Consider the following 27,195-nt stretch of genomic DNA (forward strand, 5'->3'; position numbering starts at 1 on the left):
TGTTCTAATTTAAAGAACTTGGCAAGTTCAGTTTAACTGACTTTTTTCTTTCTTCGTTAAACTGTGAAAACCATGCATCTGCAATTTTTTTATATATATTTTTGACTGTTTTTATTTAATTCTTCTTTTTTACTTAGGAGGAAAGAAATCTAGTACATGGCAATGTTTGTTTAAAAAATATTCTGCTGATCAGAGAAGAAGATCGTAAGACAGGAAATCCTGCTTTCATCAAGCTCAGTGATCCAGGAATCAGTATCTCGGTGCTGCCAAGAGAGAGTAAGGGTGTCAGTTATTATGTCTCACATGACTTGTATTGCAAAATTGCTGAAACAATTTAAATGTAATGTTTTACTGATATGACCCAATGAATTTAAATGTGATTAGTTGGAACTGGAGATTGCATTTTGCACTGCCTTAAGTTAACCTTAAAAATATAGGCAAAACTTTATTTATTTTTATTTTGGATAAGTAAGAGAGGGTTATAACTGGAGGTGTACCAAAAAGTGCAGGATGCACTTGGCTAAAAACCTAAAATGATAGTTTTTAAAAAAAAAAAATATTTTTATATATAATTGATATCTTCATATCAATTTAAATGAATATGAATTTGTCGGTCATTATTGGCACCTTTTAGCGCAAGAAAAGCTCAAGAAAAATGTATCGTTTTAAATTCCATGTATGTCTTCGCACTGGTTTGTTCCGCTTCCACTGTGGTGTTAAAAATCCAGCTTGGTGCATTTTTGGTCAGTTAAAAAAAACACGCCTCCCAGTTCAAATGCATTCAAAACTCAGCAAGAACGTATCATTAAAGAACCCGTGTTATGTTTTTAATGCGGTTTTTGAGTCACATGACCTATGAAAAACACACCACTCATGGTAAAATCGCAGCAAAATCACCTCCAATTCTCTTATATGCATATCGCTGACTATTTTCGGGGCAACATTTCGGTGCATCTCTAGTTACAGATTTTTCTTCACTTTCTGCCCTATAGGAAAGACAGGAGGAAATGAGAGGAAACTCCTCCAAAGTAAAGAAATCCCTGGTTGTCACCAAAGTCACCTGAACTATTGTTCTCATTAAAAGATTGTTCCTTTATTTCTGGTGACAACCCAAAATGTTTAATTTTCTTTCACTTACTCTCTTGGTGATGTTAAACAGGACAAATGGAGAGGGTGGAGTTCCCTAACCGGGACACAGACGGCAATAAAAAACTGACAGATGTTTTAATACCTCTTCACTCTATCCAAAATAAAACAGGTTTTGCCTTCAGCTATACTTTAAAGAGGAGCTGCTGCTGTCATTTTAACTGTGGTCAGCTGAAGCTGCTGCCTGTTCACTTCCTGGATTTTTACGAATACAGAGGCACACCTCCAGCTCTGGAGCCCTGCAGCTCTTTGGCCCTCTTATGACTGATCCCCCTCCCTTCCTGGCAAACTTTCATGAGAGTGAGAGAGAGGGCTGTGCATGAGGTCATAAGCCTAGATTTTAACCAGACGAAACAGGAAGTATAAGGTATTTACTGGCAGAAAAACGTTTTACTCTCCAAAGTTAGAACGACAAGGGCAGCAGATTTAATAGCTGCAAAGGTGAAAAAATTCCTGAAGGTCCACTTTAAAGTGTTTGTAACCCTACAATTTTTGGGGGGATAATGCTACTTTAAAGCATGTTATACAGCACAGTGCTTGTGCTGTGTAATTTGGCCCCCTGTATCACCTGAAATACCTGGCTGATCTTGCCTGGTTCTGCTCTCCCCCTGCTGAAATAACTAGAAAATACACTCAGTCCCCTCTGTTAGAAAGCGTCTTATGCTGCAGTGTCTGTTATTTTAAAAAAATATGTCCATTACTATCTGATTTCATTATTAAAGACTCCACAAGGCAAAACCAATCAAGGCATAAACATGCTGGTGTCATCATAGTGGTCTTGAGAAAGCAAGAAGGAAAGAAAAAGGGGGGGGAGAAGGGTATTGGGGGGGGGGGGCTCTGGGTGATATGAGAAAAACTATGTGGGGAAAAAGGGTCCTTCTGTATCCTCCTGATCAAAGACTTCATGATCTAGCGAGAGAGGGGCCTATACATTTTATATATACAATTCAGCTAGGCGGTTCAGCCATTAAACCCTGTTTGACAGCTCAGTTCAAGATTTTAGTTAGACAAATCGTACCTCAAGACAGGGTCCTTCTATTGTACTATTCCTTTGGCTAGGCTATAGTGCTCTGGGAATTCTCTGCTTTTTCCCTCTTAGCACAGCATTGTTCCTTTGGCTTCCAAACTTTAAAGTTTGCTTTTCAGGCTTGTCAATGGTTTTCAAATCTCTTTGCCTTCACTGGCTGCATGTTTCAGTTCTGTGACTTGGAAAGTATTGATGCCAGATAGGATGATACATTAAAGCCAAGCAGCCATCACCTTCAAAGCAAGATCAGCTTTGGAAGACACATTGCATTGAAATATTCTGATTGGATTTTTTAATTTAATTTCACTAAAATTGCTTGGGGATTTGTACTTCTGTTTTACTTTTTTGTGTAAAGTTAAGATTTCTGTATATTATTTAACACGTTCATGTTAACCTGCCTTTTTACCTTTTCTTTGCACATATTTCAGGTTTAAATAAATGATGATACATGCTTAGCCTTCTCTTTTTTTTTTTTCCATTAAGTTCTTTTGGAGCGTATTCCCTGGGTTGCTCCTGAGTGCTTTGACAATCCAAAAAATCTCAGCCCCATGGTAGACAAATGGAGTTTTGGCACCACCTTATGGGAAATTTGCAGTGGTGGTGATAAACCCCTGAATGCACTGGATTCTCAAAGGGTAAGTGAATCTCGCCACAAATCACATAACAATCCCCTTAAATGAGAATGTCGAGAGAAATGTAATCAGTAAACCTCAGGGTTTTTCCACACACTATCTTTAGTAAATGTAGCCCTCTTTGCACCTTCGGCTTCATGTGCCAACATCTAGTCAGGAATTTTGGGTGTTTTAAACATAACAGAGCACAATGGATAGAACAGAAGACCATGCCTAAGTCCAGAACTGAGTTGAAATCAACTGGTAAGTCCAAAATGTCTGCATGTATTGGCTGATGTAAACAAGCATTCCTCTATTAGGGCCAGTGTAATTTCACAGGTCCAAGAGCATTTATTGTTCTCCCCACAATCCTCGGTATTGGATGAAGTTGAAATATAGAGGAGGAATTCTTGTTTACAGCAGCTGGTCCTGTACATTTCAGAAGGTAATCGGATAAATAAAGGCTTAGATGGGCTCCAGGAAGTAGAATACAGGTATTATTGTCCAACAAAAACAACCAAATAGATCTTCCTCTTCCTTAAAAACAGCTACATGATATTTTGGCAAGTTACACTGAGAATGATGCCAACTAATTTTGGGTTATAATATAGCTGAAAATGACTCTCGATCTGCAGGTAACCTTAGAAGATCTAGATTATTCTCCTAATTAGACTAATCTATCCCTACTCCAGTATCCAACTGCCAGCCAATTAATATGCTAGTCTGTCATATGACATTTATACCTTGACTAGTTTTACTGGTAATCACAAGGATTCTTTAAGATTGGATGACTATTTAGAATACTACATTACTAAGCCTTAACTAAAGCCATCTAAGGTCACATATTGTGCTTATACTAATATTCTGTCAATTCACTGTGAGACATCAATTGAAGCTCCAGCCAAAACTTTTTTCTTTTTTTAAGTTTGAATAACGCACAAATAGATTATCAGGATTTAAAGGGTAACTCCACTGTTGTGGGGGAAAAAATAGCAAATAAAGAAGACAATAATATAGTACATATAATGTTGTAATCGAATGTTATTAAAAATTACCTTTTCTTTTCAATCTGCAGCCACTGTAATTTTCTGAGAATGCATTGCTACATGGAGTTGTTCTGTACACAGTGTGTACTGACTACGCCCCAGAAACATAATTTCCTGCTTGTTTGATTGGCTCACCAATTTTCCCAGAAGTCTGCCTTAGATACAAGTCTGATTTCAGGCATCCCCTGCAACAAAAATAGCATTTTTGGAGAGATTCTTTCACGTCTAAAGGGATGCAGGCCCAGCAGATTTCCTCATTAGTGCCCTGCAGTTGCACACCTGACAGTTAATTATGAAACCACTCCCTTTAGACCCACTAAGTTTAGAGGCACAGACAAAAGCACATGGATTACTTCTGAATAACAAGTTTCCCCTTTGGAAGATTTCTTCCCCTTTATTACTGTTCTAGGGAAAGCACGTTTTTTTTTTTTTTTTTTTTTTTTTTTCACTCTCTGTGATAATGATAAATAGGATGAATCCTCATTATGGGTGCACAGCAGCAAAACATAACGGATATATTTATCCACTCTATCCAAAACTAAAGAAAAACATGTGGCCTTTAGTTTATACTTACACAGCTGCGACATATACATACATAAATAATAGTGTGCTTCTGGTTACTATGCAAGAAATGACATACTGAAAATGTATCAATGTACAATCGGTGAGTTGAATAGTCCATAAAGTTCAATATGGAAATAAGTCCATGTGCCAATTGAAATGAAGGTGTATCCAATTCTTCTCAAGATAATATATCCCACTGGTTGGCAAACCATGTGAATTGTTAAGCAAGTATGCTAGAATTACTTAACAATTCAAGTGGTGGGATATATCATTATCTTGGTAGGAGTTGGATACACCTTTGTGCCACTATATGCTTTCATTGCTATTGGCACATGGACTTTTTTCCATACTGGGCGGATAAGTGTTTGAGATTTTAGTGCAGCATTGTCAGCTCCCTACAGGAAGTTAGGCCCCTTGCACACTGGGGCGTTTTTCATGCGGTACAGCGCTAAAAATAGCGCTGCTATACCGCATGAAAAATCATGCCCTGTAGTGTTCAATGTGAAAGCCCGAAGGCTTTCACATAGAAGCGGTGCGCTAGCAGGAGCGCACCAAAAGTCCTGCTAGCCGCATCTTTACCGCGGTATAGGAGCGGTGTGTCCACCGGCTCCTATACCGCCCCTTCCCATTGAAATCAATGGGAAAGCGGGGTAATACAGCCCGCAACGCGGGCGGTATTAACCCTTTTTCGGGCGCTAGCGGGGGTTAAAACCTCACCGCTAGCGCCCGAATATCGCGGTAAATACGACGGTATAGCCGCGTTACAAATAGCGCGGCTATACCGTCACCGCGGCTGCACGCCTCAGTGTGAAAGCAGCCTTAGAAACGCACTGGATTCATGGCAGGAGCCACAGGTATTTTTGCACTTATCAAACAGATATAACAAAACCATTTATTTGTTATATTTATCAGATAACACTGTTTCATTGCTATAATAGACCAGAAAACCGCAAATAAGAAAACCATAATTGGCTCCACAAACACTTTGCTAGGTGCAGTAGGTGTTAATACTTGAGATAGTTTGCACATTGTACACATATGCGTGGCTAAACCGCAATATATAGAAGCTTCTGTATTTAAACGACTACAGTTGCATACAGCCATTTACTTATATGGCAGGCCAGGCAGGAAACCGCCAAGAATATTTTACTAGGCATAAAAATGTCTGCAAACTTACATGTGTATGAAGTCGTTTTATGTGATGAAAAAAAATGACGTTTTTAAAAACGTCACTTTAATTGACCGTGTGTGGGGGAAAACGTCGTTTTATGTCTTCTAAAAAACGACCAAAAAAAAATGAAGCATGCTTCAATTTTATGTGTCGTTTTTCAAAATGTCAACTTTTACTTCACAGAAATTGACCGTGTGTAGCAAAAACGTTGTTTAAAACAACGTTTTTTCATCCGCGCATGCCCAGAAGCTACTTATGAAGCGAGCTTCAATGGAAAAACGTGGTGGAACGTAACCTCGCTTTGCTAGAACATTGTGAGAAAAACGATGGTGTGTAGGCAACTTCGTCTTTGAAAATTGAAGTTTCAAAAATGTTGTTTTTTTTCATCACATAAAGTGATGGTGTGTATGCGGCATTATAGTGCATGAGAATGTGTGGGGAAATTTAGATTAGATTAAGACTTTTCTCATACTCTGTTTAATTTGATATTTTGGTCATTTTCTTTTTCTAACAGAAGCAGCAGTTTTATGAAGATAGACACCAACTTCCAACACCAAAATGGACTGAGCTTGCTAATTTAATAAACAGCTGCATGGACTATGAGCCAGATTTTCGGCCTTCGTTTCGAGCAATTATAAGGGAATTAAACAGCTTGTTTACTCCAGGTATGAAGCCGCTGTGTAAAAAATAAATTGTGGCGCTATTTCCCAATTCGTTTTTTGTGATTTTCCTCCTTTTTTTTCCTAAAATTTTTCTGTAAATCAGATTTTAATTAGCTTTATGCCCATTTTCTACAGATTATGAACTGTTGGTAGAAACTGACTTGCTACCCAACGTGAGAACCGGGGCCTTTGGCTTTTCTGGAGGCTTTGAAGACCGTGATCCAACTCATTTTGAGGAAAGGCATCTTAAATTCCTGCAACAACTTGGCAAGGTATATGCTTGTGGGTTAACCTTAAAATCTCCAGTTTGTATATTTTTGGGTCATTTGGAGCAGAGTTTCCCAACTAAACTTAAACTTTGTACACTGTGTGGGTCACTTTACCACATGCATGCCCTATCCTGTTTAGATTTTATTATCAATTCTCTGTAACTTTGTTTAACCACTTAACCCCCGGACCATATTGCTGGTCAAAGACCAGAGCACTTTTTGCGATTCGGCACTGCGTCGCTTTAACTGCCAATTGCGTGGTCGTGCGATATGGCTCCCAAACAAAATTGGTGTCCTTTTTTTCCCCACAAATAGAGCTTTCATTTGGTGGTATTTGATCAGCTCTGTGGTTTTTAGTTTTTGCGCTATAAACAAAAATATAGCGACAATTTTGAAAAAAATAATATTTTTTACTTTTTGCTATAATAAATATCCCCCAAAAATATATAAAAAAAACTATTTTTTTCTTCAGTTTAGGCTGATACGTATTCTTCTACATATTTTTCGTTAAAAAAATCGCAATAAGCGTTTGATTGGTTTGCGCAAAAGTTATAGCTTTTACAAAATAGGGGGTATTTTTCTGGCATTTTTATTAATATTTAGCGCTAAGAGTTGGAATTTAAACCTTTGCTGTTTCCGGAATGATGTTGGAGGTCAGATCAGGAGGATCTAACTAATTATAAGGCTGTGTTCAATCTGGTGAGTGTGAACCCCAGAGGGGAAGTGTGCCTCACGTGTTGCGTGGTGAAGATTGGAAGTCGGTGGAGGGATTAGTACCATTCCTTGAAAACACTTCTTTTACTTCTCTGAACTATGTCTTTTTGACCTACCTGTGGACTTTTCCAATATTTATTTTCTACATTGGACTCCATCTTAGCGCTGTTTTATCATTATATAACCATTTACAGGCTATATGTTTTTGATATCATCATTTTTTGTAGTGCTATAATAATGCATTGGATTACTATAAAAATGCCACTGGCAGTTAAGGGGTTACCACTAGGGGGCGGGGAAGGGGTTAAGTATGTTCCCTGGGTGTGTTCTAACTGTAGGAGGGGGGTGGCCTCACTAGGGGAAATGACTAATCTTCTGTATGAACAGAAGATCAGCATTTCTCTCCCTGACAGGACCGGGAGCTGTGTGTTTACACACACAGCTCCCGGTCCCGCTCTGTAACGAGCGATCACGTGTGCCCGGCGGCGATCCCGCCTGCCGGGCACACACACGGGGGTCGGGGGCGAGCGGGGGGCGCGCGCGCTTACCTCCGGCAGCGTGCACGTGCCCCTAGTGGCCTGCGCTAGAGCCGATGTATAGCTACGTGCTCCCGCGCAGGGGAGCCGACCTGCCACCGTAAAACGACGGCGGCTGGTCGGCAAGTTGTTAAATGTCCTCCAAACAATCCCTTATGCTTAAAATAATAAAAAATTCTAATGCATGTGTTTCTTATCTTTTTTTAAATAGACTCACTATCAGAAAAGTAGGCAGTTATGTGTTCTTAATAATACAAGCATAGCCATTATGCACACATTTTAGAAATGTTCCCCCAGTATTATCTGTAATTAGGTATAATCTTTGAAAGCTTATTTCTTCATTGCAGGGTAACTTTGGAAGCGTGGAACTGTGCAGATATGACCCTCTACAAGACAACACTGGTGAAGTTGTAGCCGTTAAGAAGCTCCAGCATAGCACCGAGGAATATATGAGGGATTTTGAAAGGGAAATTGAGATTCTGAAATCCCTGCAGCATGAGAACATTGTCCGATACAAGGGAGTGTGTTACAGTGCAGGTAAGGCCATCTAGGTAAAAGTAGCATTTTCAGAGTTAGGTTTGCGACCTGAAAACTGCCGTAAGCGTGGAGCCCTTGGGAGAGTTTTCTGAAACATGGTAGTAGAAGATATTTTGCTAAGGGGTTCTGGATTTGGTATTTTAATACATTGATTGGCAGTCACTATTTTCCTCTCAGTTACACCTTATGTCAGCCACAGATTGAGCATAGGCCATTGATATACTGTATTGGAGACATAAGAACAATGCTCACTAATGCCCTCTCAGCAAAAGGTCTTGCATTTCTTTAATAAGCACACTGGGCCTCATTTACCAAATTAGTCATTTATACAAAAGTTGTCCATATTACTTTTACAGCAACCAGTTGGATTCAAACTTTTATCCTACAGTTGTTATATTATACAGCAAATTTGAATGTTGTTGTTTCATTGTGAGGGAACTGGCTGAAGTCATGCTTGCTGCGGCCGCAGGGCACAGCAGGGGGACTGGTGCGTCAATATTCTCTGTTTTTAGCTGTGAATCAGGCCCAAATCTTTTTTGCCAGAATTTGGAACTGGAACCAAGCCAAAGACGCACAGGACCCTTTTCCAGTGTGCTCCATGACCGTTTTGGAGGTCCATTGAGAGCCTGTCACAGTCTCCTGTCATGCAAATTGGATACCCCGCATCCAGTTCGCATAAGTGTGAACCCGGCCTTACTTTTTTGTATTTTCCAATAAATATTGTTCTGCAGGTAAATAGTAATGGAGATAGAAACTAGAGTTTACTTTCCCACTGATGGTAGGTTTTATTGAATTCTGGAAGTATCATACATCAAAGTGTATCTGAAACCAAACCTTTTTTTGTTTTTGTTTTGGATAAAGTGAGAAAGAGTTAGAACAGAACTTGTCAATGCTAGGGAGATTTCTTTATTTTTCCGGAATACCATTGACTATACTAGTATTGTATTCCCACCGCTGCGTGGCACTTTGTAAGGACATAATGTGACGTTCACTCAGAATGGTGAAGCCACTGCCCGGCCACTGCCAGGAAGGTGTTAAGACCAAAGTCTAGGCATCTATAAAATATACAAATTAATGCAGCTCTGTAGCCATTAATACATCATTAAATGTGCAGGCAGTGTAGGTTCTTGAATTTGACTTATTGGCAGTCTCATTCAGTCCCTGTAAAGCAGGGCTGGAGTGTGAGAGCAAGAAAGAGCACCATTCCATTTACGTGCTGATAAGGAACATGCTCATGGAGAAAGCAGCGTGACAGAGATATGAGTTAATCACTGTGGTGCTTCTGTTTTGACTTGCCCAGTTACAGGCTCAGATGGTTTCATGACAGCCTGGATTCAAAGCAGTTGGTTTGAGTATTGCTGAGGACATCTTGTGGCAGAAACAAGTACTGCTGGGGAAATCTCTGCATTGAAGTTGAATACTGCAGCAAAAGCTGTATTTATTTCTGTGGTAGTTCATTGAGTCCTCCTGTCAGGGAGTATTGGCTTGCCCATACAGCTTCACAACCGGGTGCTCACTGCGCATGTGCGCTGCGCTCTGTGACTGGTCCCAAAGTCTTCTAGGACCTGTCATGTGTCCCAGACTTCGGGGTGGGGGGGGGGAGAACTTCAGCTCGCCTAAGGCGACCGGAACTGTGGGAGCAGGTACCTGTCAAAATCGGGTACTCTCTCCTCCTCCCCAAAAGCTCAGTTTCACAAACAGGAGCCAGGGAGGGAACCTTAAAGCGGAACTTCTACTTTTGAGCCACTCCTTTGTTGCCTTGGCGGTATGTTTTGGGTCATTGTCATGCTAGAAGACCAATCTATGACCCATCTGCATGTTCTGGCTAAGGGATGAAGGTTCTCCTCCAAGATTTTACAATACATGGCCCCGTCAATGCAGCAAAGTTGGCCTGTACCTTAAGCAGAGAAACGGCCCCAAAGCATAATGTTTCCACCTCCGTGCTTGACTGTAGGAATGGTGTTCATAGGGTCATAATTAGCATTTTTTCTTCCGCCAAACACAGTGAGTCGAGTTAATGCCAAAGAGCTCAGTTTTGGTCTCATCTGACCACTGCACCTTCTCCCAATTCTTCTCTGAATCACTTAGATGTTCATTGGCAAACTTAATTTGGGCTTGTAAATGTGTCTTCTTGAGGAGGGGGGCCTTGTGGGCGCTGCAGGATTTCAATCCATGTCGGCGTGTTGTGTTACCAATGGATTATTTGGTGAATGTGGTCCTTTTTGGTCTTGCCCATGATGGGGAGGTTTGAATGAAAGAAAAAGATTCTGTGGACAAGTGTCTTTTATACACATAACGAGTTTCCATTAGGAGCACATTTTTAATTTGACAGGACTAATCTGTGTACCACGTGAGCACATACTGTAGCTGGTCTATGGGAACCAGAAGTATTGTTCATTGGTAAGGGATCAAATACTTATTTTACTCACTGAACTGCAACTCAATTTATAACATTTCCGTCATGTGTTTTGTCTGTATTTTTGGTTGATATTCCGTTTCTATAATGTAAAATACACCTATGATAAAAATTATAGACCCCTAATTTCTTTGTAAGTGGGCAAACTTACAAAATCTGCAGAGGATCAAATAATTTTTGCCACTGTATATGGTAATACAATTATAACAATCTGAAAAATTAGTTATGCAACAGGCAGCTATTTATTGTTCTGATGCTGTGGGACTGACATCCTCCAGCAGGGGTGACAAGATTTCCTAATTTTCTATTATATTTCAATATTTTTATTGAAAAGATCTGGTAGTAACCAAAATACTTTGGAACAAAGCCAATTATCAGATTGTCATTATAGCAAAACATAGGCAAATAAAGTATGAACAAAACAAAGTATGAACAAAACATTATATGAAAAAAGCATACATTAGGCAAATAATGGTCTCAGGTTAACATCCAATGGTTAAATGTACCATCCATCATCATCAAGAGATGGAACAAAAAACGTAGTCCTGAGCAATAATGAGACAGAATGGTCACTTATCAGTAGCCAGGCAGGAATACAGCTATGTATGATAGAGGGCAGGAACAAGGGCATGGTATTTGGGGGGGTAGGAAAATAATGAGTAAGGAGCCACAGGGAAATCCACGACACCCATCGTAAAAATCTATTTAAATGAAATTACACATGTACATTCTGACTGGTAAAATTGTGACTTTATGCGAGGTGTCTTAAAGGGGTGGTTCCCCCTAAAACAAATTTCTAACAATACATTCGTAAGACCCGTTACACTGCGGGTAGGCTGGCTTTTGTTTTGTTTTTTTAGTACATACCTCGATACCGCCGTTTCATCCCTTGGCGGTGGGCGTTCCTAGTTGATTGACGTTCCTCCGACGGGCACATACGTGACGTCACGACTTTCCGAAAGAAGCCGAACGTCGCTGCGCAGGCGCCGTATAGAGCCGACTCTATAGGGCGCCTGCGCAATGACGTTCTGCTTCTGTCGGAAAGTCGTGACGCGCAGTATGCAAACAAAACAAAAGCCAGCCTACCCGCAGTGTAACGGGTCTTACGAATGTATTGTTAGAAATTTGTTTTAGGTGGAACCACCCCTTTAAAGAGAACAGAAAATGGAGCTATTTGAGGCAGTGGTAAAATAATGAAACTTTAAAATGGCTAAATCTCTATTACAATTTTTTTTTACATACAGCATTATTAACCTTGCAGTATGTTTCAGTATCTTTGTGAATTGAACATTAAGGTGTACCATTTAGAAAAACATGTAACGTGAATTGGCAATCCTATATTTTGACTGTGCTATCAGATTGTGTTATTTTTTTCCCCTCAAAATTTACCAGAAAAATTACCCATTTTTTGTATTTACAAGGTCGTAGAAATCTTAGACTGATAATGGAGTATTTACCATATGGAAGTCTAAGAGACTACTTGCAAAAGCACAAGGAAAGGCTGGATTTTAAAAAACTTCTTCAATATTCCACACAGATATGCAAGGTAGGATTGACATGATGCTGTATGTTTCCTATATTGTGTATAACCAATAGCCTGCCTAGGCAGACATTGTCATAATAGTAACTGAAGGAAGCCTGTACTGAGAGATCAATTTTGTAAAATCCTAAAAATACCAGTATGGATACTAGTTTTTTGGTAGTCTCTCGAGGCAGTACTGTCTGTCACAGATTCAGAAAGAACATGGTTTTAAATGTCAGTAGTCTTAATCTGCATATACGTTACAGGTCAGGACATCAGAAAATGACAGCCAGGTAGTTAGCATTTTCAGCTATAACTTTTTGTATTTTTTCAGTACATGGCTAGTGAGGTGGCCTCATCTCAGCAGTATGTTATATTTGCCCAAGGAAAAATTACCAAATTGACTGTGAAATGTGAGGGGAAATATTGCATCCAAAAACGAAACCAAAAGGTGCAAAAAACTGGTGAAAATGCAAACCAAATAAGAGCAGCTGCACAAAACGTGACCAAAATTCAAATACAACTATAATTAAAATGCAGCGCTGAAAATAAGAGACCAAATCGCACAGAGTGAGATGTGCCTCAATGTGCAAAAAGTGAGACATAAATAAATAAGTCCACATAAAGTCCATTCAAAAGACCATGGAATGTGATAATCAAATCGGACGTTTAACAATAAGGGTCATCTCATAAGCCTTCTTGCAAAGGAGTAAGGGAGCATACTCTTACCAGAACCAGTGGATCGACTTATTAGGCAGATTGTTAGAGCGTGTGAAATCCTGATGGCAAACCGCATCAACTGGTATGAAGACTCTGGATAAACCACACAAATCGCAGATGGCAACTCGTTTAAAGTAAATCCCGGCCTCGAAGAGACTCTGGGTTCACTGGATATCCCTGTGGGCCTCCGATGATAATGAAGTGACCTCCAATCTAGGAATCCTTTTCAGGACTGAAGGATGGTATGATGGAAAAAAACTCCAAACAGCAACTCAATCCACCACAACATGGAAGAAAGGGGGAAAAAAAGAGGAGGTGCTCCGATAGTGCAGGTAAATGTGAGTTTATTGAAAAACCAACAAGACTTAAAAGTGATCACAGTACAAAATATGTTTAAAAAAGGGCAATATGCGGATGATACCCTGTTGTATCTGGGAGATGTAGGCACTTCCCTCACAGCGGCTATGGAGTTGATCCAACACTTTGGCTCCTTGTCGGGTTTCTCGATTAACTGGAGCAAGTCCGTTCTCTTGCCCGTGGATGGCCCGATCGGGTCGCTGCCAGTGGTTGCAGGATCCCTACAAGTGGTGGAATCCTTCAAGTATTTGGGGATTCAGGTATCAGTAAACTCACAGAAATATTTAGAAGACAATTTACTACCCCTTTTTAAACGCTTGCAGTCGACTTGTAATACCTGGTGTAAACTCCCGCTGTCCGTGATAGGACGAATCAATTTAATTAAAATGGTGTGGGGCCCCCAGCTTCTATACATTATGCATAACTCCCCTCAGTGGATACCCCGTCGGTGGTTTACCCGGATTGATTCCTTGTTTAGATCACAAATCTGGAAAAAGAAAGTCGCCCGTATCCGTTTGTCTACACTGCAATACGGAAAAGACCAAGGGGGTGCTGCTGTACCCAATCCTAAATTTTACTTTTTGGCCTCCCAAATGCAGCACCTATGTGGTATGGGGCGGATTAATAGCAGGGACTCCATTGACACGCTGTTGCGGGGTGGGGCCGGGAATGCGTCGGTTTTGGCTTGTTTGGAGGCTGGGTTCCCACACCTTCCACAGGCAGCACCCACGGTTGTCCTCCTTGGAAAGCTGTGGTCCGTGGTTAAGTCGACTGTAGGCGTTTCGGGATTTCTTGCGGACACCCCTCTGTGGGATAATCTAAATTTGACAGCAGTATCCAGTCTTGAGGGTTTCATATCTTGGAAATTAGCAGGGATCCAGAATATTGCTCAGATCTACCATAATGACACACTTAAGTCATTTCAAGACCTACAAAATGAGTTTGATTTACCTAGACATCAATTCTACAGATACTTACAGCTCAGACATGCTTTACAGGCCCAGGGTCGGACATCTGTTCTGCGACTATCCAGTCACAGGCTGATAACAGATGTTTTCCATGGTCAAGACAAAAAGGGCATGATATCTCATGTGTATTCCTCCCTTTTGTCGTCCATACAAAATTCAGAGACCTTACCATGTAGGAGAGGCTGGGCGGAGGACCTGGGGGACATTGACGGTGAGACATGGGAATCCTGTTTACAAGCGGGGCCTTTGACCTCAGTTTCACAATCGCATAGATTGTCTCACCTGTTTCTGTTGCACAGGGTCTACCGCACACCCATTCAGCTGTTCCGATGGGGCAGGAGGGACTCCTCTCTGTGTCCCAAACTTTGCGGGGAGGAAGGATCGCTTATTCACCTAATGTGGCGCTGTCCCAAGCTGCATCGGTTCTGGAGGAGTGTTACGGAGGTTGTTTCCTCGGTGTTCCAGGTTAGGGTCCCGCTGGACCCATTGATATGCATATTGGGTGCGGTGGATGAAGAGGTGTATCCTCCTCCAGTTAATATCACAGTGATCAGGCTTTTATATCTAGCAAGGAAACAGATAGCTAGATTTTGGTTGTCCCCGCATGTCCCGACTAAAAAACGGTGGATAGACCAAGTGAACCTCATTATTGTGAGGGAACATTATACATATCAGCACAGAAATGCGTCCAAGAAATTCAACTCCATTTGGCAGCCCTGGCTGGAGACGCCTGGATTAGCACCTCCGAGACTGATTATGACTCGGTTGTTGCAGATGTAGGTGACATTCTCCCCCCAGGACAAGACTCTGAATGTATATAGTAATGTCTGTGATAATGAACATCATAATGTGGATACGAGAATGCACACCAAGGACAGGCAGTTGTTACAATTATTTGGGCAGAGTGTGGAACGCGGAATTCTGGGCATGGCCCGTTGGCCAAGTGTTTGGTTGTGTGGGAGGGTGAGGCGGTTCTCGCCTTCTCGACACTGTGTTAATTGTGCTATTGACAACAATGTTTTTTCTTCAGGTGCCACGGTTCTGGCACGGGTATGGTACTAATATCTGTGTGATGATGCTTTGTACAATGCTCTGAATGTTGATATATATTCATGTACCTGACTTCATGTCTTATATTTTTTGGCACAATAAACTATTTTTCTGATTTAAAAAAAAAAAAAAAAGGGCAATAAGTGGAGTGGTGTACCAAGCCCGGCGCGTTTCGTACACAAGTACTTCAACTGGGTCATCAACCTGCTCCCACAAATTGCCTTATATTTATAATAAACACTCCAAACATAACTAAAATCTAGCCAATCAGTAAAATTTCTAATGCTGACACCTAATTGGAGGAAGTCCGCCACCTGATCAAGTGGGAGCGTGACATCCCCCAAACCTTGAACCAATCGGAATCGGCGCTGAGAAAACTTCCCAGGTCGGATGATGACGGTGAATGATGACGGTGAATGATGACAGGAAGTGAACATAGCGGCGGCCAATTGGGACTGCAAAAAAGCCCATCAAAATCAGGAGGAGGAGAGGACTTCGGTGATGCAACACCCACATGTCCACTCATCCCTCCCCATTGGCGGAACCTAAGCCCTGAATATCCAATGGGATGTTCTGTCTGCACAAAAGGTCGTTCTCCATGATCCCTGTAATTCGGATACTGTCCCATAGGTAATTGGCCGATATTAAGATAGCGCTGGCCAAAACGAGGTAAAGTGCGCCTGGAAATAACATGTCCGCCCTAAACAGGTGGGCATTGTCTATCACATTGTGGCCACTGAAAGCCGCAGCGCGCATAAACACCTCTGGGCATGCGCTGGCCGAACCACGTCCGACGTCGCAACGCCCAACGATGACTGCTCTCACTCAATTCCAATGATAGGGGCATACGGCTGAGCCATATGTCTAGCCACTTTTTGGACCTTGAAATTAAGGTGATACACCATCAGTTTGAGTTCACATATTTTAAACCAATTGACCGTAATGGGTACATCCCTGTGGACAGTTGCCACCATCCACAGTGGTTGAAGTCTGTACCACGTAGTCGGTTTCTCCGACTGCGGAGAAACTGTACTAGAGTGGGGGGAATTTTTTTCACATGCAGCTATCCTAAAAGATAGATTTGTTGAAAAGGGTTATGCACCCAAGGATTTGGATGTTGAAATCGATCGGATCGTACAGATCGATCGGAATTCACTATTACAGGTGGGTCTAAAAAAGATCAAGGATGACAAATTCAGATGGTCTTTTTTCACCACTTATTCAGTCTAATCCAGACAAGTCAAAGAAATTCTTAAGACATTGGGGAGTCCTCCGGAGCGATGGGTTCCTTGGACCGGTACTGCCAGAACAGGCTGGGGTTATCTTCAGGGGTGCTAGGTCCATTCAGGGATAGATTGTGCCCAACATCATAGACCACCCCCCCAAACGGGTTTCTTTCTTTCAAGATTACAAAGGCTATTTTCCTTGTCGCAAGTGCAATGTTTGTTTACATAATACCAGTGGTAGACGTAAAAGTATGACTTTTCAGTCAACAATTACACTACGGGTATATCAAATGATGCGTTTCACTACATGTGCAACACAATACATAGTTTACCTTTTGACTTGCATGTGCAAAAGGCAATATGTTGGGCGTACAATTAGGACTTTCACCATCAGGGTGAGTGAACACATATCCAACATTAAGAGTGGCAAGACCAACCACAGTGTCCCTCGCCATTATTTACAACATCATGATCGTGACCCTACGGGGACACAATTTTTGGTGATCGATCAATTTGTTTCTCACTGGAGGGGAGCACTTATGAGCCATTTGGTATGAATGTGGAGTGGGACATAAACTCTTTCATTAACCAGTTGCCGCCCGCCAATGACAAATTGACGTCGGCAAAGTGGTTGTAGAATCCTGACTGAACGTCATACGACGTCCTCAGGATTCTAAGCCGAAGCGCGCCCCCGGGGGCGCGCATCGCGGCGATCGTTGTTGCAGGGTGTCAGTCTGACACCCTGCAACACCGATCTCAGTAAAGAGTCTCTCACGGAGACTCTTTACCATGTGATCAGCCGTGTCCAACCTAAACAGGAAGAGCCGTTGATGGCTCTTCCTCACTCGCGTCTGACAGACGCGACTAGAGGAGAGCCGATCTGCGGCTCTCCTGACAGGGGGGGTCGCTCTGATTGTTTATCAGCGCAGCCCCCCCTCGGATCGCCACATGGACCACCAGGGAAGCCCATACTGGACCACCAGGGAAGGGCAGAAAAAAAAAAAGGGGGCTAAAAAAAAGTATGGAAAAAAAAAGATGCCAATCAGTGCCCACAAATGGGCACTGACTGGCAACATAAGTAAATCAGTGCCGCCCCACAGTGTCCATCAGTGCCGCCCCACAGTGTCCATCAGTGCCGCCCCACAGTGTCCATCAGTGCCGCCCCACAGTGTCCATCAGTGCCACCCCACAGTGTCCATCAGTGCCACCCCACAGTGTCCATCAGTGCCACCCCACAGTGCCCATCTGTGCCACCCCACAGTGCCCATCTGTGCCACCCATAAGTGCCGCCCATGAGTGCCCAGTGCCGCCCATGAGTGCCGCCCATCAGTACCGCCTATGTGTGCCCATCAGTGCCGCCTATGTGTGCCCATCAGTGCCGCCTATGTGTGCCCATCAGTGCCGCATACCAGTGCCGCCAATCAGTGCCACCTCATCTGTGCCCGTCAGTACTACCTCATCGATGTCCATCAGTGCCATCTCATTTGTGCCCATCAGTGCCGCCATATCAGTGCCCGTAATTGAAAGACAAAACGTACTTATTTACAAAAAAAATTACAGAAAAAAATAAAAACTTAATTTTTTTTCAAAATTTCCAGTCTTTTTTTAGTTGCGCAAAAAAAAAAATCGCAGAGGTGATCAAATACCACCAAAAGAAAGCTCTATTTGTGGGAAAAAAAGGACGCCAATTTTGTTTGGGTACAGTGTAGCATGACCGCGCAATTGCCATTCAAAGTGCGACAGTGCAGAAAGCTGAAAATTGGCTTGGGCGGGAAGGTGTGTGAGTGCCCTGTATGGAAGTGGTTAATTTGGCTTAGTGTTTTGTCCCCTCCATGTTCGTTCCACATTTAGTACATCATCTTAGTCCCTTCTAGTCCATGGGGCCAATGTTGCTAATGAGTAACGACTACCCCTTACCTGATTCATGTGCACCTTTTTGTTTAATTTTATTGCATTTTATATATCCATTGATATTATTCTTTCCGGTATGGAAAATGTTATCTATTTTACCAGCACTTGTCATGCTTTTTTTTTTTGTTTAACATCAAGCTTCACGGCTCTCTTTATGTGTAAACCGGGTGATTTTGTTTTCTTTCACAAGATGGCGCAGACGCTATTGCCCATTACCATGTTCAGAGATGTCCCCTGAAGCGTCTTTCATGGGCTCAGTGCGCTGAATACACTCTCTATTAGAGTTTCCCTGTATGGGCGCTGTATCCCTATCTGCTGGGTTGCACGATCGTCATGACATCAAATGTGCGTCGTGACGTCACGCGACGTCGGACGTGGTTTGGCCAGCGCATGACCAGAGATGTTTATGCGTGCCGTGGCTTTTAGTGGCCGCAATGTGATAGACAATGCCCGCCTATTTAGGGCGGACATGTTATTTCCAGGCGCACTTCACCTTGTTTTGGCCAGCGCTATCTTAATATCGGCCAATTACCTATGGGGCAGTATCCTAATTACAGGGATCGTGGAGAATGACCTTTTGTGCAGACAGCACATGTCCCATTGGATATTCAGGGCTTAGGTTCCCGCCAATGGGGAGGGATGAGTGGACACGTGGGTGTTGCATCACCGCAGTCCTCTCCTCCTCCTGATTTTAGCGGGCTTTTTTGCAATTCTGATTGGCCGCCGCTGTGTTCACTTCCTGCGAGTCATTTTACTGTTATCATTCGACCTGGGAAGTTTTCTTAACGCCGATTCCGATTGGTTCAAGGTTTAGGGGATGTCACGCTCCCACTTGATCAGGTGGCGGACTTCCTCCAATTAGGTGTCAGCATTAGAAATTTTACTGATTGGCTAGATTTTAGTTATGTTTGGAGTGTTTATTATAAATATAAGGCAATTTGTGGGAGCAGGTTGATGCCCCAGTTGAATTACTTGTGTACGAAACGCACCAGGCTTGGTACACCACTCCACTTATTGCCCTTTTTTAAACATATTTTGTACTGTGATCACTTTTAAGTCTTGTTGGTTTTTCAATAAACCCACATTTACCTGCACTATAGGCGCACCTCCTCTTTTTTTCCCCCTTTCTTCCATGTTGTGGTGGATTGAGTTGCGGTTTGGAGTTTTTTTTCCATCATACCATCCTTCAGTCCTGAAAAGGATTCCTAGATTGGAGGTCACTTCATCATCGTGATATACAAACAATGGAACACAAACTCCTGCGCACGGGTGGGATGTTCAACACTCGGTCAATAGTCTGCATGCAGATTTCCTCAAAAGTAGTGGTAACACAAGCCTTGCTGCCCTTCATGGATGGTCAAATCCTGGCAGAAAACACAAAGGGAGAAAGAAAGGCGCACCAGCCTCGTGTACTACCATTTGACAATTTATTGAATAAAAAATTATATTAAAAACTACTCACAAACAAATGGTGATAAAAGGCTTGTCACAAACGATGAAATAAAATACCCCTCGAACACACTCCGGAATGTAGGGGGGGGGGGTTTCGAGGTACGTCACTGCTGGCTTACTCGTTTCGAGGCATCAAGGGCCTCTTCCTCAGAGCCCAGCAGTCTGCAGTCAAATGGTAGTACATGAGGCTGGTGCGCCTTTCTTTCTCCCTTTGTGGTCACTTCATCATCATCTGAGGATCACAGGGATATCCAGTGAACACAGAGTCCCTTCGAGGCCGGGATTTCCTTTAAACGAGTTGCCATCTGCGATTTGTGTGGTTTATCCAGAGTCTTCATACCAGTTGATGCGATTTGCCATCAGGATTTCACACGCTCTAACGATCTGCCTAATAAGTAGATGCACCGGTTCTGGTAAGAGTATCCTCCGTTACTCCTTTGCAAGAAGGCTTATGAGATGACCCTTATTGTTACACGTCTGATTTCATTATCTCATTACATGGTCCTATGTGGACTTATTTATTTATGTCTCACTACTTAAAGACTGATTCCTTCCCAAGTTTTGGTTATAAATCTTCAGTGTGGTTGTTCTACTTGGTCGCTACTAACATTTTTACACCTGCTTTGCTTTTTTATTTTTGGGTTTCTGATGGGTGCAGCATCTTTGTATCCTTGCAAGAAGAGAAACAGCCAGAGGTGGTATGTGTGTGATTTTTTTTGTAACACATACCATGTAGTCCATAATTGGGTTAGAGAGATTACAATAGAAGAGTGCCTATATCAGCATTGGTAGGGGACAGATGAATGTCCCATTCTATAGAAACAACTACTACTGCCAATGCCAAGGGCAAACCGTTGAAAGTTCTTGGAAGATATCACTGAACCTTGAATTTTTTATTTGTTTAAATAAATTGCTATACAGTTGTAGTCTGGTAGTTGTTAAAACATATATTTTATTTTTAAAGGGTATGGAATATCTTACAATCAAACGGTATATACACAGAGACTTGGCGTCTAGAAACGTTTTGGTTGAAAATGAAAACCGAGTAAAGATTGGAGATTTTGGATTGACAAAGGTATTACCACAAGACAAGGAATACTACAAGGTTAAAGAGCCTGGTGAAAGCCCTATTTTTTGGTAGGTTAACTTGGCAGTTCTATTTATTAAACACATGTTTTTTGTTTTGTTTTTATCATTGAGTTATACCGTGTATATACAGCTGTGGACTGAAAATGAGTAGTAACAAATATAACTGAAATAAATAAATTGTAGGAGAATTGTAGGGCTTTGTATTAAAGACAAATGGGTGAGAAAATTAAAACCGGTGTTTGTATTCAATGCCAAATTCTGTCAATGCAAGATAAATAACAAATTACCTGTCTGTGATAAGTGGGAATTGCAAGATTTCCCATTTTGCATCCTGCACCCCATACAAGGACAGCACAAATTTGAGAAGCAGAAAAGCTTTTCATTGAAGAAGAGATCTACTATGGGACATAATAATAAATCATTGAATTTGATATCCACCAAACATTTACCGCAGGTGAATCTTCCAGGAGTATGTGTTTTAAATAAGTTATTGATTCACCACCAGTGAATGTTTGGGCAACGTCACATTTGCCACTTTATTAGTATGCACCTATGGGGTTGATTTACTAAAACTGGAAAGTACAAAATCTGGTGCACCTGTAGTGTAGCCAATCGGCTTTTAACTTCAGCTTGTTCAATTAAGCTTTGACGACAAAAAAAAACTGGAAGCTGGTTTCTTTGCAGAGCTGCACCAGATTTTGCACTCTCCGGTTTTAGTAAATCAACCCACAAGTCTCTTTTGCAGTTAAAGTTTGTTACCTTCCGGCTTGCAAACTAGCCACTGTGCAGCTCGGTGTACATTCTTGGTATGCCATTGTGCCAGGATTTTTTGCATGGGATTGACCTTATCCTGGACCAACCAATTAAGTTGGTTTAACCCAGAAGGAGACCAGGTAAAGATGTTGGTAGAGCACGGGTCTCCAACCACCGGGCCGTGGCCTCTCTGCAGCCGGGGGGGGCGGGCAGCATGAGAGAGCAAGGCAGGCAAGCAGATAAGAGAGCTGGGTGGATCAGAGAGGTGGGCAGGTGGACGAGAGAAGTGGGCTGGCGAGCAGAGATAACCTCACCTCTCTCCACCTGCCCCGCATCTCCGCTCTTCCGCTCGCAAAGTGCTGGACTCTTCAAGAGGAAGTAAACCCCGATGGGTTTTACTTCCTCTTTATTCCCTGCAAAGTAAAAGCATATGGGTTAGTATGCATCACATAATAGCCCATTATGTGCCACTCACCTGCAGAAGAAGCCTGTAAAGTCCCCTCTCTTTCATCGCGTCCATCTTCAACCCCTCTTCCTTCCAGGGCCGTGGACTCCGGCTCTGCTATTGGCCAGAGTCGCGTGGCATGCGCACGGGAGCCGACGGTCACATCACATACATTATAGAAACTGCACGGATCGTGCCCTTTCTTCAGTGCGTATGCGCCAATTATGTCGGCACCAGTTTCTATTGCGAATATCTCCTAAACCGTAGAGGTTTAAGAGATATTTCTAGTACCTACAGCTAAGTTTTTCGTTTAACCCCACGGGCCTTGCCACAATTTTCTTCCATGCAGCCCGTCCCCGGTGCCAAAAATGCTGGGGACCGCTGCTGTAGAGGGAGATCACTTAGCTGGAGGGTAAGTATAGGTGGCTTTAGTTCATTTGTCATTCTTGGTAGTTCTGTTTTTCTTCAAGAGTTAAGTCATTAATAGAATGTTACAGATTTTTTGCTTTGCTACCTTGTTCTGCAAGCTGCAAGAATACTTGCCTAGCAGACCAAATAAATGCACACACTCTGGATTCTTATTTGCTAAAGGTAGTACTACCTTTAGCAAATAAGAATCCAGAGTGTGTGCATTTATTTGGTCCGCTAGGCAAGTATTCTTTGCAGTTTTTTGGATTACTACAGAGGGACTTTACAGGTTAAACAATTTGAAATGGTTGTTACACCACTTGCACCTACAGGTAAGCCTATAATGAGGCTTACCTGTAGGGTACTGTAAATATCTTCTAAACTTTCACAGTTTATGAGATATTCACTATATACGCTGCTGCCGCAGTCATCAGCGCATGCGCACTGAAGAAACAACCCGCTGGTGCCGTTTCTTCAGGACTCGTGCCGTGACCAGCGGCTCCCGAGCATGATGTCACGCGGCTCCGGCCAAGCATACTAGCTAATTGTGCCTTTTGTCTTGCAGGTCTTTTTTTTGAGGTTTACAACCTCTTTAACAAGCTTGGTGGATAAAAACCTTGCAGTGCAAGGAAGAGCTGTTGTTAAAATTAGCAAACACTGACCATTGGGGCATTAAACTAAAGGCCCGTACACACATTCAGACTTTTTGACAGCAAATGTCCAATGGACCTGTTTTTGCAGACAATCCGACTGCGTGTACGCTCCATCAGACAAACTTTTTTGGCTTTTTCATCAGACAAATGTTCGCTGCGAGAACAGACAAACTTTCAGGCAACAAATATCCTACATCGGCTAATCCGATTGTGTGTATACAAGTCCATCGGACTAAAGTCCAAAGTACGAACACCCAAGCTCAGAACCAATGCTAAAGATCAGACAATAGCAGAAGTTGCCTAAAGGGTGGCGGTAAAGAGCAGAAAAACCATGTAGTACGTCTATTACTACACTACGTTCGTGTTTGTTGGCTGAAAAAGTCCTGCCTTGTGTATGCATACCAAATTCACGGACAACAACGCCCTTCGGAGCAAAATCCAAGGAAATGTCCGTTGGAAGTCCGATCATGTGTATGAGGCTTTAGGCTAGGTTCACCCTGTTGTAATCTGATTTTTATCCAATTTTCCGTATGATTATGCAGGGCAACTTGGATGCAGTTTGTATATTCTTTAAGGCCCCGTACACACGAGAGGATCCATCCGCTGGAATTGATCCGCGGACCGGCTCCAGCGGATAGATCCCCTGGTGTGTACAATCCAGCGGATCTGTTTCCGCGGATTTTTATCCCCTGGGATGGATTTCCAGCGGATAAAAATTTGAAGACATGCTTTAAAATCTATCCGCTGGAATCCATCCCAACGGATTGATCCGCTGGTCTGTACAGACTCACCGGATCAATCCTTCCGAATGAATCCCCCGCATGCGTCGTAATGATTCGACGCATGCGTGGAATTCCTTATATGACAGCGTCGCCGCGTCATCGCGGCGACAGCGCGACACGTCATCGCGAGGGGATTTCGGCGCAGATTTCAATCCGATGGTGAGTACACTCCATCGGATCCAAATCCTCGCAAATCCTCGAGAGGATTTATCCGCGGAAACGGTCCGGTGGACCGTATCCGCGGATAAATCCTCTCGTGTGTACTAGGACTAAGGCCAAATTTACACAGGAATTGCACCAAGTAGTACAGGAACCTTTTCCAAAATCACACAATGCTGAGTTGCATTGGTGTGTGTATGGGTACCACTGCAAAAAATGTGACTCAAGTTGCATCTGAAATCGCATTAAAGTGAACGGAGCCTTAATATTGCATAGTAACTTATCCAAAATTGTGATGATATGCCACTTATACGATCATAAAAGTAGGGTCTGCCAGATAATACTTTCATTCTACAGTGTAAAAATTGTCTAGTTTTCTTTCCAAGTAATAATATAAGATTTGTCCTAATTTTAGACTTTGATACGTTTTCAGTTGAGTAGTGAACATGATGTGATCGTGCTGTCCAGTTATTTACACTTTCATTTAGCTTATGTTTGTTGTCATTGCAGGTATGCACCCGAAAGTCTGACTGAGAGCAAGTTCTCTGTGGCTTCAGATGTGTGGAGTTTCGGGGTTGTCCTCTATGAGCTGTTTACATACAGTGAAAAAAATAAGAGCCCGCCTTCGGTCAGTATGCAAAAATTTTAATTTTGCTGAAGTTTCATAATCTAAATTCAAACTGGCATGCATTGATTTCAGTTGTTATGCTGTGTAAGTGCTTATGGGCATGACAACATTGACTGCATCAATGAAAAATTCAGCTAAAGCATACTCAGATCATTTTCTGCCTGGTTACATAAATTGCGTAAACGTGTTACATAGTTGGTCTTGTTGAAAAAGTCCATCTAGTTCAACCAATAAAAGGAAAAGAAAATTGCAATCCTATATACACAAACCTATACCCACAGTTGATCAAGAGGAAGGCAAAAATCCCAGCAAAGCATGCTCCAATTTGCTCCAGCAAAATCCTTCCTGATCCCCCAAGAGGCAGTCGGATATTCCCTGGATCAACTTTTCCTATAAATATTAGTATCCAGTTATATTATGTACATTTAGGAAAGAATCCAGGCCTTTTAGAAATCTACTGAGCTGGAGAGAACCAGCTCTTGAGGGAGTCTATTCCATGTTTTCACAGCTTTTACTCTGAAGAAGACTTTCGCATTTGGAGATGAAATCTCCTTACCTCCAGACGTAAAGAGTGCCCCCTTGTCCTCTGTGGTGACCTAAAAAGTGAATAGTAAAAAGTGGTAGTAAACACTGTACTACCACTTTTACCTACAGGTAAGCCTATAATAAGGCTTACCTGTAGGTAAAAAGAATATCTCCTAAACCTGTACGGTTTAGGAGATATTCCCCTCGCAATGAGCCGCTGATTACAACGGTGCATACGCAGCGGGGATCCTCGGCTAAAGGCCCGGCAGCCTCCGGACCTTGCCGGAAAAAGTCTCCCGTGCTCCAGCCAATCACAGCACTGGAGTGGCGATACCCGGAAGACACGCCAAGGCTAGATGACATCTCCCTCGGCGTCGGCCAGGTAAGTTCCCCACGCCTCGTTCCAAGGTAAGTATTTCATAATGAGCTAGTATGCGGCATACTAGCTCATTATGCCTTTTGCCTTTCAGGTGTGTAAAAAAAAAAGAAAAAAAAAGAAGCTGCTTTAAGATTAGGTTAATTAAGCGCTGTTATTTTTAAGTGCCAAAAGTACAGGCCCTTAAGACAATATGACCTTGTATGGTTATACTTTTAGTTGGTTGGCCCTTTTTTTTTCAGTCTTGCCTGAACTACAGTGTCGGCTTCATTACTGTAAATGGTGATTAGTTCTTCATAAGTACTTTCCCTTCTGTTAGATTACATTTTTACGATTACTTTTGTGGAAACATATCTTTAATGCGGAGCTCCACCCAAAAGGGGAAGCTCCACTTGTTCGCACCCTCTCCCCCTCCACTGCCACATTTGGCACTTTTTGAGGGGGGGGCATGGTTTTGATGGGTACCTGCTCCCACTATCTGCTGCCTTCTGGTCCCTGTAGACTGCGGAACCTTTCAGAAAGTGCAGCACGACTCGCGCATGCGCAGTAGGAAACCAGCTGTGAACCCTGAAAGGTTCACTGAGGACTTCCTTTATTTGCAATGCCGGCGCCTTCACCCAAAGCTGATGGACGAATTGGCTTGGGGTGCCGATATAATTCCTGGACAGGTAAGTGTCCTTATAATAAAAGTTAGCAGCTACAGTATTTGTAGCTGCTGACTTTTAATAATTTTTTTTTTCCCCAGGCTGGAACTCCGCTTTAAAAAGTATAACATAAATTGACTGGTCTGCTTCAAATGCTTTCTTGTGCATTTTTGCTTAATGGAAAACTCTTCTGCTAAAAAAGAAACAGTGGCATAAATACTTTAACATATCTAACTAAGTACAGAAGAAAAGTTTTACAGAATAATATGACCACAATGTAGTTATGCAGAGATGTATAGGTTCAGGCAGTAAGCTCAGAAATGAAGTGTGTTGTGGTGACAACAAGCAAAGCTTTCTTTTTTAATAACTGAGGATCATCATGCATTGGTCACGTGACACAAATTGAGAGAGTATTCCACTGCAGGCTCCTGACTGGCTGTCAAATACAGTAATTGCCAACACTGTAGTTCTTTACAGACATCTGACTTGAAAGGTTGATTTATGAAACATGACTCAAATGAATAGAAATTAAACCGTCCCTAGGGGACAGATCCATTTACTTGACTGCATAGTTGCAACGTTTCCTGTATAGCTTTTAAAATTCAGTGTCTTGGTTCACGTGTTGAAATTATTCTTTTAATTAAAATGCTGGGGAAAAGTACTCAAATCCATTCAGCTCAGAAATTACATTTACATTATATACTCTATATGGTGACTGCATGGAGAAGAGGCTGACATGTTCTGATAAGGATGTAAACAAAATTTCTCTTTTTAGTCAGCACACATTTTGAGTTAGCATTGCATTGTTTACCATAAAGTATTTTTTTA

The 27,195-nt window shown here is 42.2% G+C and overlaps 1 protein-coding gene across 1 annotated transcript in view; it reads left to right on the forward strand.

The window, feature by feature from the left end:
* Positions 1 to 27,195, forward strand: part of JAK2 (Janus kinase 2) — a 278,873-nt gene that overhangs the window by 235,462 nt on the left and 16,216 nt on the right. Inside the window, exons 15-22 of the mRNA XM_040357463.1 lie at positions 138 to 276; positions 2,657 to 2,808; positions 6,080 to 6,230; positions 6,363 to 6,499; positions 8,094 to 8,283; positions 12,121 to 12,245; positions 20,870 to 21,042; positions 24,705 to 24,822. Coding sequence (XP_040213397.1) covers positions 138 to 276; positions 2,657 to 2,808; positions 6,080 to 6,230; positions 6,363 to 6,499; positions 8,094 to 8,283; positions 12,121 to 12,245; positions 20,870 to 21,042; positions 24,705 to 24,822 — 1,185 coding nt within the window. The remainder of the gene's footprint in view (positions 1 to 137; positions 277 to 2,656; positions 2,809 to 6,079; positions 6,231 to 6,362; positions 6,500 to 8,093; positions 8,284 to 12,120; positions 12,246 to 20,869; positions 21,043 to 24,704; positions 24,823 to 27,195) is intronic.

This window comes from Rana temporaria, chromosome 1 (genome assembly GCF_905171775.1).
Source record: "Rana temporaria chromosome 1, aRanTem1.1, whole genome shotgun sequence".
Taxonomy (NCBI): Eukaryota; Metazoa; Chordata; class Amphibia; order Anura; family Ranidae; genus Rana; species Rana temporaria.